The 16,376-nt window shown below is 44.2% G+C and overlaps 1 protein-coding gene across 2 annotated transcripts in view; it reads right to left on the reverse strand.

The window, feature by feature from the left end:
• Positions 1 to 16,376, reverse strand: part of LOC309561101 (6-phosphofructo-2-kinase/fructose-2,6-bisphosphatase 4-like) — a 113,317-nt gene that overhangs the window by 50,076 nt on the left and 46,865 nt on the right. For both annotated transcript variants that reach the window (XM_082264844.1, XM_082264843.1), the window contains exons 7-8: positions 9,609 to 9,730; positions 1,585 to 1,792 (exon numbers count right to left, since the gene is read on the reverse strand). In XM_082264844.1, coding sequence (XP_082120970.1) covers positions 1,585 to 1,792; positions 9,609 to 9,730 — 330 coding nt within the window. The remainder of the gene's footprint in view (positions 1 to 1,584; positions 1,793 to 9,608; positions 9,731 to 16,376) is intronic.

A 16,376-nucleotide genomic window follows, 5' to 3' on the forward strand; every position in this document is an offset into this window, starting at 1 on the left:
GTGCTATTGCAAATCAGGGGCAACGCACAGGCGTCCCGCGATTTGCAATGATTTCCGGATCGCGGACAGAATCGCAGTGATTCTGCCCGTGATCGCTACGCTCACATGTGAACGTTATGGGTGTCAATTTCTGGGCACTGATGGGGTGACTGTTGGGTGACAGGTGACATTGGGGGGGGCTGAGGACTGTGTGGGGACATTTATTAGTGTGATTTTTACTTTGTGACAGGTACACAGAGCAGTAACTCAATGTTTCTAGCTCTTCTCCCCTCATACTGGAAGCTGTATGAGGGGAGAAGAGCTAGTAACAGTGAGTTACTGCTCTTTGTTTACATTTTGTGATTGGTCTGTGAATGGATTCACAGCCGATCACATAGTAAACAGTCACTGTCAGTGACTGTTTACTACCGCCGGTGACAGCTGTGTTCCTACGGAACACAGTGCCACCGACATGACCGCGCTGCGCGCTCCCGATCGCGCATGCGCGGTCATCTGGTGGGCGCCTTCATTGTGATCGGCTGTGTCATTGGAACACAGCCGATCACGTGGGAAACAGCCACGCCCATTGGCTGTTTCCCCCCTGCCGGTGACGGGGGGTGTCCCGGGGACACCCCGACACCGGCAGTGCAGGGCGGCGCGCACGCGATCGCGCGCCTGCCCTGCTTAAAGTGCCGCCGTCATATGACGGCGGCCCAGGATAATGGTCGCTCCGCTCCGCCGTCATATGACGGCGGGCGGGCGGCAAGCGGTTAAATATGAAAGATAAATCAGAGTGAACTTCTTCATGTACCAGATCCTCTGTATTGGACGAGATGCTATACTCCTCTGCTAAACTAGCCAGAGAAAGATCAGAGATGGACTCTATGGGAGAGGATCAGGCCTTAAACAGGGCTGAAAGGTTCCCCATAAAATTCAGACACTGCAGCAGAAAATACCTTTCATGATAAGCACGAGTAGGATAACTCGGTGGAGCTTGGTGAATGGTAAAGACCTTATTTCGGGAACAGCAGTCCAGGATTCATGCAGATCTCCCGGTGGCCAAAAGCGAAGCATAGGGTGGCAGAACCCAATGGCCCACTCACCCCCCCCCTTGCACCTATGGACCACCATAGAGTGCAAGGAATATCCCATTAGGACACTAGGAATACTTCTGACCATACACTGCAGATCAGGAAGAGCAAAAGCCCAGCAACTCAAAAAAGGGCACCACATTTAAAAATTAACTGGACTTTTCCGCTGCCAGCTGTGATGAAAGAAGTCATAGGTAGGCATCTACTGCAGAGTCCAGTGCCCAAAAGACATTACAGGACAGCCCTGCACCTTGTCCCTGGCAGGGTCCAGCTACGGTCCCCCAGGGTAGAGCAGAAGCATATTTGGTAAAATAAAAGTATATACAATATTTGGCAAAGAACAAAAAAAAAGTTTTTTCTTCCCTCATAGAAGAGAAGACATCATTCTCTGAACACAAAAAGCAGCTTGCTGGAGTGGAAATTGTTAAACAGGGCTGTCCTTTATTTGCCATTCTCCTGTGTTCTGTAATGTATGAGTGAGAAATACGTATTCTACACATCACTATAAAATTACCTCTTTGCCTCGGTTGGAGAGCCCAGAGTCTCCACCAATCTTCCCCTTAATGTTAAGCTCACTTTCCCCGTGTCGGCACAGATATATGGAGCGTGGAGTCACATGGATATTCATAAGGTAGTATACAATCCTGCTTTGGATATGATCCATAACATGGTTAACTAGGTATCTGCGGCCTACATCCATGATTTTAATATAGGACAATTCCCTACAATGAAAAAAACACAAAAGAAGTACACGTTAAAAAATAAAAAAACAGATTATATTCTTGTTTGGTCACATTAAAAAGGAAAGTGATACAAAAAAAAAAAAAAAAAAAAGGTAGAATATGAGAGAATATTAAATATATTTTTATTTTTTTTCCAGTCTTCACAACTACTTAAAGTGCGTTTAGATTTTGCAACCAAAACACTTGCTTTATATTTTTTTATATGGATTTACTCACATAGCATAATACAAAAAATAATAATCATAATACGCACAAAAAAAAAAAAAGTGTGACGCTCGATTCTGGATCCTACAGCACTGTAATGTCCTACTAGTTCTCTTTGGTTATGGGGGGCTGGGCAACTAAGTTTGCCATAATTAGCCCTGTCTGTACTGTGCAGACAGATCATCATCAGTTGAAATGACATTTTAAAACACCGTTTTAGCCTCAAAACAAGGTTTAGAAGCTAGGCTTTGCATTGTATGTAAAGCATACACGGTTTGAATTATGGCCAGTTCACAGCAGGAACCAGGCGAGATTCGAACAGTGTATGGGCAAGGAAGGCCAAATGTACCGAGTTTATCAGTCAACTTGGGTATAACAAGCATGCTCTCTGGGGCTCTCTGGCTGTGCTAAGAACTCAGCCTACTCTCCTCCATTTATCAAAATGGTGCTAACATGCCCCTCCTGCACAGACATTAACTAGAAGACAAGTGTGTGTGGGGGGGGGGGTAAAGATTTTTTTTATTTACAATAAAATCCAGTTTCAACAGAAACAGAGCTCCTTAAATAATACCTACTGGGTTATATCGCCTCCTCCAGAAACAGGACTAGGCAGAACAAAACAACTTGTCTACGCCTATGGGTATATAACCCCCCCCCCCCCCCCCCCCGCTCCAGGTTTTCAGTTTAGTAGCAAGCAGTATTAGAAGTATCGAAACTCCTTAGAGGGTGGGTGCTGTGTCAGTCGAACTCAGAGAAATGGATTTTTACGGTGAGTAAAAAAACTGTTTTGACTTACTGTAAAATCCTTTTCTCTGAAGTTCATTAACAGACGCAGCTCCATATTCTTAACCATTGGGACGTCCCAAAGCGAAATGAACATGAAGGGTGGGAAAGCAACACAGAAAAGAACGCAATTCCCAAAGGCTAAAACGTAGCCAACCAGGAACAACTGAAGCACACCTAGAAACAACATACACCTTTAAAAGAGAATAAATTCTCTGTTAAACAGCAGCCTGCAAAACCTTGTGGCCAAAAGAAGCATCCATGGATGCCAACACATCTGACATTTTGTGAACGTATACAAAGACGACCAAGTTGACACCTTGCAAACTTGTACCACCGACGCCTGATGGTGAAAAGCCCAAGAGGCACTCAGCGCTCTCATAGAATGAGCCTCCACTGGGAAAGGAGGAACCTGACCCCTCAGTGAATAGGCCTGTACCACCGTCTGCCTAATCCATCTGGAAATGGTCACAGCAGATGCAGCCAATCCCTTACGGGGTCCATCAGTAAAGGACAAAAAGAGCATCTGATTTTCTAAAGGACTCAGTGGTCTCAAAAACCCTGATCACCCAAACCACATCCAAAGAAGGCAAGGCCTACTCCTTAGGATGTTGAGGGCCAAGTGAAGGCAACACAATGTCTTCATTCAGATGAAAATCAGAAACCACCTTAGGAAAGAATGACTGATTAGGTCGAAGTACCACCTTATCAGGTGAGCGGCAAGACAATGCCGCCAATTGAGATACTCGTAGGCATAAAAGTGATCGCCACCAAGAAGGCAACCTTCTGAGACAAAGACAGCAGCAAAATCTCCCAAATTTTTTCAAAAGGAGGCTTTTGAAGAACAGATAACACCAGATTTAGATCCCGCAGAGGCAACGGCGATGTGTGATATATACAATCTATTTTTCTACCTGTAGACTTTCAGATATATGGTGAGACCATCACAGTCATGTCCCACATGTACTCCCCACCTGTTCTCCAGTGGGACTATGTTTTAGCTCCGTTCCTTCGGCTTCCGAACTGGACACACATACGGCCGCCATGTGGTGGCGCTGTTCCAGCACAGATATTTCAATTGCGGTGTAAGTATGGTTCTTCCCATATGGGCTCTTTTGAGTTACCATGCATTACTTGTTACTATTCTGCATTTTTTATTATTCTATTTTATATGTATCCTCATATCTCTTCCAGACACATGCATCTACTCCTGATGAATGGGCATACTACGACCCATGAAACGCGTAGAGTTCCAACGATGCTTTTACCGTTGTACTTATCATTTCTACTATTACATTTGCATACCAGTCTCTCTATTGATTTTGACAATGATTTTATTGATTACGCAATATACTTCTATTACTGCATGATACGACTACTATGCATTGTTTTTTGTCTGGAATCTATGTTCTTCCCTGTAGAATTGCTACAGTGACAACTGTGATATTTTTTCAATAAATCTATTTTACATTTTAAGTGACTCGTGTGCACCTCATCTAAAGTCCCACAGGGCAATCTCTCCTTTTTGATACCAGATTTAGATCCCACGGAGGTAACGGGGATCGCCTCAGAGAAGTTATATGGCGCACTCCCTGGATAAAAGTGCGGATTAGGACATGCGTGGCTAACTGGTGTTGAAAATATATAGCCAAAGCCGAAACTTGGCCTTTGATAGTACCCAAAGCCAACCACTGTTCAACCCCTTTCTGTTAAAAGGCCAAAACCCTAGCGATCGAAAACAAGCGAGGATGCACCTTCAGCGATTCACACCATGAAATGTACGATTTCCACGTATAATGGTAGATCTTCCTGGGAGTTGACTTCCTAGCCTTCAAGAGTGTAGGAATCATAGTCAGAAAGACCCCTATCTCTCCACACCTGACTTTCAACAGCCATGCTGTTAAAGCCAGTGACTGTAAAGCAGGATAGAAGATCAGATCTTGAGACAGCAGATCTTCTCAGAGGAAGTCTCCAAGGGGTATCGGCGACCAGCCTCATCAGGTCTGCGTACCAACCCCAAGAAGTCACCAGTGAGTCTGACGTCAGCCAGAGGAGCTCGAGACCTGGCTATGAATCTCTGCACCATCTTGTTGAGGTGAGAGGTAAACCGATCGACTCGGGAGTCCCCCACGGAACACACAGGGGGGGGCTCTGAGGAAGAGGCGATGCCTCGAAACGCCTTAGCCAACATCCAAAACAGACAGTGGACACTAATATCATGGACTTCGTTATTCGGATAGAATTTGCTCATTTACATCACCTGTTTGTGAGTAGACATCTTAATTTGTTACAAATAAAAGCCTTACTGAGGATAATGCGCTAGGCTGGTGCGCCCTCTCTTTGTGTTTGCAGTGTCATGTCAACCACCCCGGTCGTAGAGGGCAGCAAGATTTAGCCATTGGGGACGCCAAGTATGAGTCCCATGACAGGAGTAGTCTGAGAGCCTTGTCTCTGAGTGCAGGAGTAAGGTGCCAAGCATCATAAATTTCTTTTGGAGTAGGCTCAGCAGCCAATTTTTTAGAGTTTCCCTCACAGAACATCATGGCTTCCACCAATGCGCGTTCCCGTGCGGCGCCTGATGAGGACAGGTCCTCTTCACCGTCAATGTGAAGACACTGACCCTTCAAGGTGGTCTGCAGCAACCATATCTATCTCAGAATCTGAAAACCCTGCCAATGGAGGTGAGGGCAGAGGGCGCTTGCGGCTGGCAGCACCAGAAACTACAACATCCACTTTTGACATCATGCTTTGCAAAAAAACTGCAATTTTTGGCTGAGAGGGTCCTGCAGTCGCTTTCAGGGAATCTGTAGGTGAATTTTTATCCTGGGACTCCCATTGCTTAAAGTTTGTGTACTGTTCCTTTAAGACTGCGAAAAATGCGGTTCCACCCTTATTACTGCAGATTCACAATCCCTGAATATTATGCAATAATAGAGCAGAAGAGGAAAAAACCCATAGGGAAACCCAGAAACATTACCAGACCACAGAGAAGCATCCAGCCTGATCAGTGTAAAAACGGAACTAACACTGTCTGCACAGGAAGAGGAAGAAGCTCTGCCTCCATCATTACAAGCCATGCCGCATGCCTGTCCATCCCACGGCCCTCAAGAAATAGGCCGCTCATACAATGGGGGGGGGGGGGGGGGGGAGTATGGAAAATGGCTGGCCATGCAAACTAATGGAACACAGATCATGAACCACAGCAAAATGGCAGCCATGCGGATCTCCAGGACCCACCCAGAGGGGTCCCAGAATAGGCATCTAAAAAGGTCCCTAGCCAGGGACCCACCCAGGACAACCCCCCCACCCTCAAATAAGCGCCATAATGGCTGCATTATTAACACACCCCCCCCCCCCCCCCAAGGTAAAATCTGCTAGGGGTACACCAGATTAGGCCTCCGGGGTGCCAGGGAACCCCTAAGGTCTGACTATTCCAGGGAGGGGCCCACGCCCGCCAAGGGTGTTTGTGGGGACAATTTTACTCACCATACCACGGTACCAGGTGGGGGCCACTCCAAAACAGATCGCCTTCCACCCGGGATGGGGGTGCTGTCAGCCAAGGGGAAGCTGCAATTTAGGGCGTTCCAGCAAGACTGCCCACTTACAGGCTTGTACCCCATCCATCGGGGCACTGTCATGGCGAGGCCTAGTTCTGGACTATAACCTGCTCACGCTCGATGGCCAGGCTGGGAGACCTTAAGGATCTAGATTATCCAGTGCGAAACCGCAGCCAGCTGTTGCTTGTAGTTCCTCTGGAACTAACTAGTTAGAAAAAAAAAAAAAAAAAAAATCAAACTTTACCTGTTACAGCTAAGACCGAAGTCCCAGCAGGGAGCGAGGTCCAATTCCCAACACAAGGCAGAACAAATTGTTTGATGATAGAGTCTGAGGGGTTATGCCTGCAGGGACAGCCCCCATAAGGGTGGTTAAGTTTTTTTCCTGCCTAGTGCCTATTCCTAGGAGGAGCATAAACCTACGAGTCATGAAGGAGCTGCGTCTGACAATGATTGATAGAGAAAAAAAAATAAAATCAATAAATTTAGACAAAAAGTTCCCTTTTTACATGCTTGAACCGAAATGCCAGCAGGGAACTATTTTCTTTGTTAACTAGGTCCTTACTCCTGACTAGGCAGAAAAAAACGGAATGCCTATAGCAGTGCGAGTGGGTGTATACCCCCAGGGACTGCCCCATAGGCCTGGTAAAGATTTTTCCTGCCTAGTGTCCTACTCCTGTAGGGGGCAGCATAACCCAATGATTAAGAATATGGAGCTACGTCTGTCAATGAACGATAGAGAAATCCCATTTTCTCTTTCGTTCATTGACGGACACAGCGCTCCTTAAATCATAACTACTGGGATGTCCAAAAGCAGTGCCAAAAGGAAAAAGGAGGGGTTGGGAAAATAACCCAAAGCTAAAAACACAAGAGACCTAACTAGGACACAGGAGCCCCATCTGAAAGAAAAATGTCAAGAAAAACAACCCTCAAGAGGGAACAGCCCCTCTTAAACAGCAGCCGGCAAACCAAAACCTTGCAGCCAAAAGAAGGATCCGCAGATGGCAAAATATCAACTTTTGTAGAATTTGGTGAAAGTGTGCACTGACTACCAAGTGGCCACCTTGCAAACTTGAGAAACTGACGCTTTATGACAAAAGGCCCAAGAAGTACTCAGCGCCCAAGTAGAATGCACCGTGACAGGGAAAGGAGAAACCTGACCTTTAATAGAATAGGCCTGAGTCAATGTCTGTCTGATCCATCTGGAGATGGTAGCCGAAAGAAGCAGCCAGCCCTTTCCTTGGTCCTTGTGTAACCACACAGAGAGAGTCTGACCTCCGAAAGGACTCTGTAGCTGTCAAGATACATTTGAATCGATGAACACTCGAATCGCTGAACCACATCCAAGGTATGCAAAGCACATTCCTTGGGATGAGCCAGCTTGGGACACAAGGAAGGCAGCACAATGTCCTCATTCAAATGGCAGTCAGACAACCTTCGGTAGGAATGATGGACTGAGACGAAGAACCACCTTATCTCTATGGACCACCAAATAGGAACTACGACAACACCAACACCCTACAGGTCAATGTAATAGCCACCAAGAATGCCATCTTCTGGGACAACGTAGGCAAGGGAATCTCCCGAATATTCTCAAATGGAGGTTTCTGGAGAACCAAGAGCACAAAGTTGAAATCCCATGGCAGCAAAGGAGACCGTACAGGTGGAGCCATACTTTGAACCCCCTGAATGAAGGTACGAACTAAAAACTGGATCTTGAGGGTACTCCAGGCCAACTTCTGCTCAATGCCCCGTTGAAGAAAGGCTAAGACCTGAGCCACAGAAAAGGATTTGGGATGAGCATCAATCGACTCACACCAAGAAAGGTACGCTTTCCACGTACGATGATTTACCTTGCTGGAAGTCAACTTCCTTGCCTTAACCATAGTAGGGATCACTGATTCAGACAAACCTCTACCCCCCCAGTACCTGTCTTTCAATAGCCAAGCCATTAAAACCAGCGACTAAAGCAGGATGGTAGGTGATAGATTAGCCCTGGGGACAACTGGTCCTCTTCTCTAAAAGGTAGTCCCCAAAGGATGTCTACGACCACCAGAATGATTGGAAGACCCTTGCACTTGATTCCTTGCATAAAAAGCTTGAGCCAAGCATGATACTGGTGTTACGGTGCCCCTAGGACGTCTGCGGGGTCTGCTAGCAGAATCCGTGACTTCCACACAAGCCTCCTGTGCAGCAGAGCCTGCTGAAGAAACTGCATATGGGACTGAGCAAAGATAACTGATTTGTAGGTACTACCACACCCAGAACCTGTATGCAAGTCGTGAGGGAGAACGGTCTGACAGCAGGCGATGAATAACAGCCTGAGGTTCCCGAAGTTTCTCCAGAGGAAGGACCGCCCTGGTCAGAATTAAAACCCGACCTATGCAGGAATTATATCTGCAAAAGAAGACTCGGGCACAAAAAACTCATGAACAAAAAAAAAAAAAAAAAAAAAGAAGAAGACTTTGCTTCCCTTTTTTGGTACCCCCAAAATTATTTTGTGGATCCCCTTGATGCTCAGGAAGGAAGTCTATGGGGCTGGAAACCAGCAAAGATGTCCCCCCCCCCACCCCAGTAATGGGTGAGGGCAGACCTTCATGCTGAGGGGGTCTTGTTTGTGGATCCAGAAAAGCCAGCTCCAAGCTCACCATACCAAGGTTGCTCGGAACCTCCCAGGGAAGACCTGAAAGATCTATTTCCCATATCTGTAGTCCCGGGAGCACAAAATTATTTTCTATGGGGCGAGAAGGAGGGGGCCAGCCAGTGTTGGTGAGACTATGTCGCGGCCGACCTAGCGCATAGCTGTGGTCTGAAGGCGCTCGCTGGCTGGACTTGAGGGACCACTGGATCTAGATTTTTCCACCCGCCCCCAAGCCAGGCAGTTGATTGTAGATCTCTCAAAAGAAAGAGCAAAAAAGATGCAAGGAAGGAGAAAAAAAAAAAAATGCTAGGACCATGAGATCCCAGCAAAGAGCCTAGGTCCTTATTCCTGACTAGACAGATTACAAATGAATACCTAGAGCAGAGGGGGGATTTATACCATCTGAGGATGGCCCCTGGGAGTAGCCAAGTGTTTTTTGTTCTGCCTAGTCCTACTCCTGGAGGAGGCGATCTAACCCAGTAGTTATCATTTAAGGAGCACTGTGTCCATCGATGAACGAAAGATAAATTACAGCTAACTTGCATAGCATTGCTGTAACTATAATAAACTGTACTAACTTAGGAAGGTGGATTGGGTGTAAGAAAAGACATACTTGTCAAAGTTTTCATCCAGCATCTCATAGGAATTCTTGTAGCAATCTATCCTCTTCATGAAATCCTCAGTGGCTTCCTCAATGGTGCAGTTTAAGTAGTCCGGGCTGCCCAACTTCACTTGCTACAAAAAAAACAAAAAGACAAACACTCCTGTAAGCGAAGGTTAGATTTTCTACAAAAAAAAAAAAAAATCAGTGGCATAAATGTGCTGCCCTATGCAGTTAAAGGACAATAGCATATCCTTTGAGCATACTAGTAGATGTGAATTCACTGACACCATCTAAACCCTTGGCTTGATTTTTTCCAACAACTACGCTTTCCTAAAGGATATGGCTGGTGTAATAGGGAAAATACATGGCACGTATGCTCAGATAATAGGAGAAACTGCCCAGAATAGACTGAAGTCAAGCACTTTTCACCACCATCTCATGCTTATGCTCCTTTAAAGCCCAAGCCCTCCCTGCCCCTGACCTACCCCACACCAGAGGCTCTATCACTTGCCTGATTTACCCTCAGCCGCCAAAATTTTCAGTTTATGGGTGGAGCCTCAATGTGATCACATACAATACAAGATCATTAACCCTGTATGGTATGCTGAAGTGGCTGGGGTAAGCTTACACCTCTATGGTGGACTGGTTGCAGCAGTGGAGCAAGGTGTAAGACTAGGTTTACACATCTGTTCTGTGGGTATTAAGCCTATTCTTTTCAATGGGCTGCCCTACCAGTAGAAACGCAGGGGAAAGTTCCTGACTCGTAAACCTTGACACAGAACCATGAAATTTGGTAGGCACTAAAATGCACCACGTTTTCCGACTTGTGTGATTTTGCAAGTGTTCTCGACCCAAATAAAGTGTGAACCTAGACAAAGGTAAGAATTTGCTCATTAAACCTCTGCCTTTAGCAATTCCCTTTCAGTGTTAATTTCGTCGATTAAAACGTTTTCGTCGACTAAATTAACACAATTTTAGTCGACTAAAACAATTCAGATGACTAAAATACGACTAAAACTAAAATGGCATTTTAGTCATAAGACTATAACTAAAACTAAATAAAAAATTGACATCAAAATTAACACTCCTCTTCTGGCCATTTCTATATCGGCAACACAATTCCATCCAGAGCATGTAATAATAGCACATTAAAGTTTAAACATGTATTGCACCAACGCATACGCATAAGTAAGGAGCATCTACTAAGCTGCTGAAAACTAAACAATTAAGAAAAAGGCTTTTCTTATAATTTTTCCCTAATATTTAATGTTGGTAATATATTCAGGTAATATGTGCAATGACATTACAGCCAATGGAGTTTTACAGCCAATGGAGTTTACAGCAGTGTTAATTTCATCAACGAAAACGTTTGTCACCGCTTTCGTCACCGGCAATTTTCAACTGATGAAAACGAGACGCAAAGTATAGCACATTTTCGTCAAATGACGACAACTATGACGGAAATCAAATCAGTTTTTCGTTAACAAACGAAAGCTAAACGAGAATGTGAGGCAGGGACGTTTACCCAACTTCCGGTTTTCACGGAGCTCTGCCTGTGTGGCGTCAGGCGTGGCGTACCCCGTGACGTCCGACGTGAGGAGTGGACGACTACAAGAGAGTCGACTCGAGACCAGTCACCTGACCTCACCAGAGCACTGCAGCACTACAGCACTACAGCCAGACGCGCCAGGCCCAGCTCATCACACGGCACTGGCACCCGGCCACCACCACATCCAGAGCAGAGCACCCACTGTGAGTTAACAGCCAGGCCAGCTATTATTGCCTCCCTGAGTCCCCTCAGACCACTCACCAGTCACCACTGGCATCCGATTCCGCCATCCATCCAGGACTGTGTGTGTGCATATAGGCCGCTGAGGCCCGCCCTGCCCATCATGTTCAACAACTTCAGTTCAGAGTCAGACCAGAGACCACCCTTAAACCTGAGACCCCCATCCAGCACTCTGAGCAGCACTGTGTGCACTTACTGCCACTGACTGCAGGCAGCAGCATTACAGGCCTCCTCTCTGACCTGACCATGACCATTTAGATGACTAAAATGAGTTTTAGTCTACTAAAATGTAGGATGTTTTAGTCGACTAAAATGCAAGATGTTTTAGTCGAATAAAATGTACTGGAGTTTTAGTCGACTAAATACGACTAAAACTAAAAACACTTGCAGAAGACTAAAATGGGACTAAAACTAAAATGCCATTTTAGTCCTAAGACTAAGACTAAAACTAAATTGAAATTTGCTGCCAAAATTAACACTAAGTGCGGTTCGGTGGTTGGAGCACTGCAATAGTGAATTTTTATTGGAGTTAGGCGTTAAAGACCTCCAGCTTTACCTGCTTAAAACAGATACACAGTGTGCATGAGAATTAATCACAACCCTGCTGTCAGTTTGTGTGCAACATACCTCCTTTAGCTGTATACAGGTTTCTAAGGTCACTCCTCCTCCTAGCTGAATTTCAAAGTTCTGACTTCCAGTCTCCTTTTTCTGGTCCTGATACTAAATGTCCCATGATCCTTTAAGCCTCTGTAGCTTCAAGGCAAGTTATAGGAGTCACTTGTACCAGTTCTGGAAGTTGATATGGGTGGGTCCTAGGGTTACTGTGGGTGTTTCTGGGCCTTCATGTAGGTAGTGAAAAGATGGCATACCTCCTCCTGTGTCATTCCTGTCTTGCAGCATGTCAAAGAATAATGGCTTACTGCAACACTACAGAGGAAGGGCTAGGGGAGATTATTATGAAGGAGATCACTTCACCGAGAGTAGGGCTATGGGAAAGGGGTGATCTTTGGGGTGAGACTCTCCCTGGTCACACTGGTTGGCATATTTAACTGGGCAGGGTTAAATTCTAATTGTGATCCATTCAATCCTGCCCAGCACCGTTAGCTTTCAGAACAGGCTGTGTATGAAAGGGATGCCTTCTTGAATAATGCTGTGATCTGTGAGGCGGGACTTGGGAGGTTTGGACTTTTCCTGTAGGTGTGGCTGGGTGGGATTGAATGCCAATTAGGGTGTATTCAATCCCACCCACCATCAGAGCTGTGAAGGAAGTTACAGAATTTATAGAGTCTGAAAGACTACAAAAAGGTGAGGGTTACAGACTCTGGCTGCTTCAGGAAGGGGCTGTGTAAGAGACAGTCTATAAGCAGGATATAGTGTCGCATGACACAAAGCCACAACTAAACACATCAGGGGATCTGCAGACAATGAAGTAACATCGTACAGAGGTATGATCTATGCTGGATTGTCATTCAATTCAGTTCTAGCAAAAAGAGTGGGAATTCTGCTTTAAATTGAACCCAAGTTGGCCTAAAAAAGTGGCTACCATAACAGTGCTGAAATGCAAGCACCTAAATCACTCTTCAATAAACCCCTATGTCCCTGGAGCTCCTAGGCCCAAACTTTGCTTTCTTCTCTTGAAAAAGAGATTCAGCTTTGTGGGGCAAAATAACCAAGTTGAGCATACATTTTGGAAGACACTCTCGACATGCATTACAACCAAGAAAGTGGTTTGTATAAACAGGTGAAGTGCTTCAACCTTCCGAACAAGTGAATTAACTACAACCAGCTCCTCAAAAGCATGGATAAAAAGGGTAAGGAAAAAAAGAAAAAGAAAAAAAAAAAAAAAAAAAAAAAAAAAAGAAGAAGATAAGCATTTTTGACTGCATTCCAAATGCATATACAGTTCAAATCTCATGGGCATCTTTCACACGGTTACAGTGCCAAAGGACAGCAAGCTGCATTTTTTCACAATGCAAACGCACAAAAACATGTACAAATGCACAGTAACCCATCCCAGTACAAAGAAAGAAAAAAAAAAAAAAAAAAGAAGAGGGAAAGAAAGAAAGAAAGAAAGAAAGAAAGAAAGAAAGAAAGAAACCTCAAAAAAGGACAAATGCAGATGGAACATGTGTGTTTCAACTGCACGTTACACGCATCAACTGCATGCAAATGTGCATAAAAAAAAAAAACACCTGTGTAAATAGGCCAGTAAAAACACATAGCAACTCAATTTTAGATTTGACACATGCACCTGAAAAATTCACTAAATACATTTTCTTATTCCAGAAAAAAAAAAAAAAAAAAAAAGGTCCTCTGGGTGCCAATACGGCATAATTACTGTACAATATTTTTCCGTGTCAAAATTCACTAAAATTTTATATATACAGCAGCAAGAAAAAAAAAAGTATGCAAAACCCTTGGAATTAACTGGTTTTCTGCAGCAATTTGCCATAAATGTGATCTAATCCTCATCTATATCACAGCATCAGACAAACACAATGTGCTTAAGCAAAGAACACAAACAATTCTTACTGCTTGTGTCTTTATTGAACACACCCAATAAAACTTTACAGTGCTGGAGGAAAAAAAAGAACGCATAGACTAATTACTTCAATGAAAGCTAATTAGAATCAGTAGTTTGCATGTCTAAAGGCCAATAAATGAAAGAAGTTTGGAGGTGTGGTTTAAAGCCACTTTGATTGATAAAAAGACAAAATTGACATTTATATAAACGGTCCATAAATGGAGACAGTTTAGTACTGTGGCTATTCTTTCTAGAAGTGGGCGCCCAGCCAAGATGACTCCAAGGCACAACGCAGAACCCTCAATTTAGGCAAAGAAGAATCCACGTGCAACAGCTAAAGGCGTGAAAACATCACTGGAACTAGCAAACATCCCTTTTTATGGGTCTAACATGCTAAAATCTTTGAGCAGGCAGAGCATCCAAGCTCCTGTTAAAAAACAAAAACCACCACACACTATTACTACATGCCTGAAGTTTGCCAATGAGCACCTTGGCAAACTGCAATGCTACTAGGAAGAGGTTTTGTGGACTGATGAAACAAAAGTTGCATTGTTTAGGAAGAATACTACGTATGATGCAAAAACAGCACAGCTTACCAACATCAAATCATCATCATCCCAACGGTGAAATATGGTGGAGGGAACATAATGATCTGGGTTTGCTTTGCTGCCATCAGTGCCTGGACCACTTGCCATCTAGGGGAAAATGAATTCCCAAGTTTAACAAAATATCCTACTGGATAATGTCAGGGTGGGTGTTTGCAAGCTGAAAGCTTAGCAGAAGTCAGTGACGCAGCAGGCCAATGATCCTAATCAAAGTAAATCCACCATGACTTGCTTCAGAAAAAGAAAAACATCTAGTCAGAGCCCAGACCTTAACCCTATAGAAATGCTGTGAAATGGCCTTGACAGTTTACTCCAGACATCTTACAAAGGAGTCTGAGCAGAAAGTTTTGTAAAGTGGAATGGTTTAAAATTTCCTCCTGAACATTGTGCAGGTCTGATCAGAGCCATCAAAAGCGCTTGCTTGAAGTCACTGCTGCCAAAGAAAGTTTGAACCGCTATTAACTCCAAGGGTGCAACTATTTTTTCCTCCATCACTGAGAATGTTTAATGAGTGTGTTCCATAAAGACATGAGAATCTAGAAATGCTTGTGTGATATAATCACATTTCATGGCAAATTACTGCAGAAAGCCAATTCCATGGAGATCACATTTTTTTGGCCACTGTAGATACAAGATTGTTTTTTTAAGCAAAGTTTTCTATAAAAATGATCACAAAAAGCTGTTAAAGATCATAGAATGCCTACCCTTAGCAAACGATGGATTCACTGGTTAAAGCATCCTAATGCCGTTCCTGGTCTCAAGCCCAATTAGCCTGCTTTGATTTACTACCAAAGAGTATTCCCTTTACTTTCCTTTTCATGTATTCTCTGTTAGTGTCACAAATAACACCTTGTAGAACTATGTACATGTCAGTCTAATATATGGTGTCCGCGGATGTTTAGCTGTCGGAGGGTCTACCCCCTCCCCCCCCCCCCCCCATCTGGACACAGTGTGTACCCATTTGGGGTGTTCAGGGGGGTTGGGGGGTGGCCCTATTAGAGAATGGCCATCAGCGACCCCATCTTATAAGTATTAATGCTATTCGTATATTTGGATTGCTTAATGCTGTAATGGCTTATCTACATGGGCAAGAAGTTCGATTACATAACTGCACCTATGTGCTACTGGCCATAATATCAATGTTTTAGGAGTTTGCTTTCCTCTGTTATTATTATGATTTCCTTCCTTTATTATTATTACGATTTCCTTTCCCTGTTTGTTACTATTTGAAATAATCTTAATAAAAACTATTTAACAAGAAAAATGATCACAAAAAAAAATCTACTAATGTGTCATTAAACCCATGTACACATACTGCAATACTGTATATACAGTACATTTAGTGTATGGTATTAAAATCAAGGTCCATTAAAATGATGAATCAAAGCTGTCAAAATAGGTTTTTTTTTTTTGGTAGTTTAAAGCAGCCTTTCTCAACCGGTGTGCCCCGGCACACTAGTGTGCCGCCAGAGGTCCTCAGGTGTGCCGCGGGATCATGGAAGAGAAGGGCTGTCAGATGAGCCCGATCTCCAGATCCTCTGCTGTACATCGGAACTGTGAGGAAGCTCCGTCAGCCTCAGCAAAGTGAAAGTAAAGGGAGGGGGAGTGTGTTGTGCTCTCTGCTTCCCCCTACAGTGCAGTACCCGGCCTCTGTGAGGAAAGGTATTGTAATAGAACTTTTTTAAAGTTTGTGTATATGTGTATGTATGTGTGTATGTATGTGTGTTTGCACATGTGTGTGTGTACATGTGTTTGTATTTGTACATGTGTTTGTATGTGTGTACATGTGTCCATGTTTCGGTGTGTGTTCATGTATGCATGTGTGAGCATTTTTATGTGTTGTTTGTACATGTGTTTGT

Source organism: Pelophylax lessonae (genome assembly GCF_965119305.1).
Source record: "Pelophylax lessonae genome assembly, chromosome: 8".
Taxonomy (NCBI): Eukaryota; Metazoa; Chordata; class Amphibia; order Anura; family Ranidae; genus Pelophylax; species Pelophylax lessonae.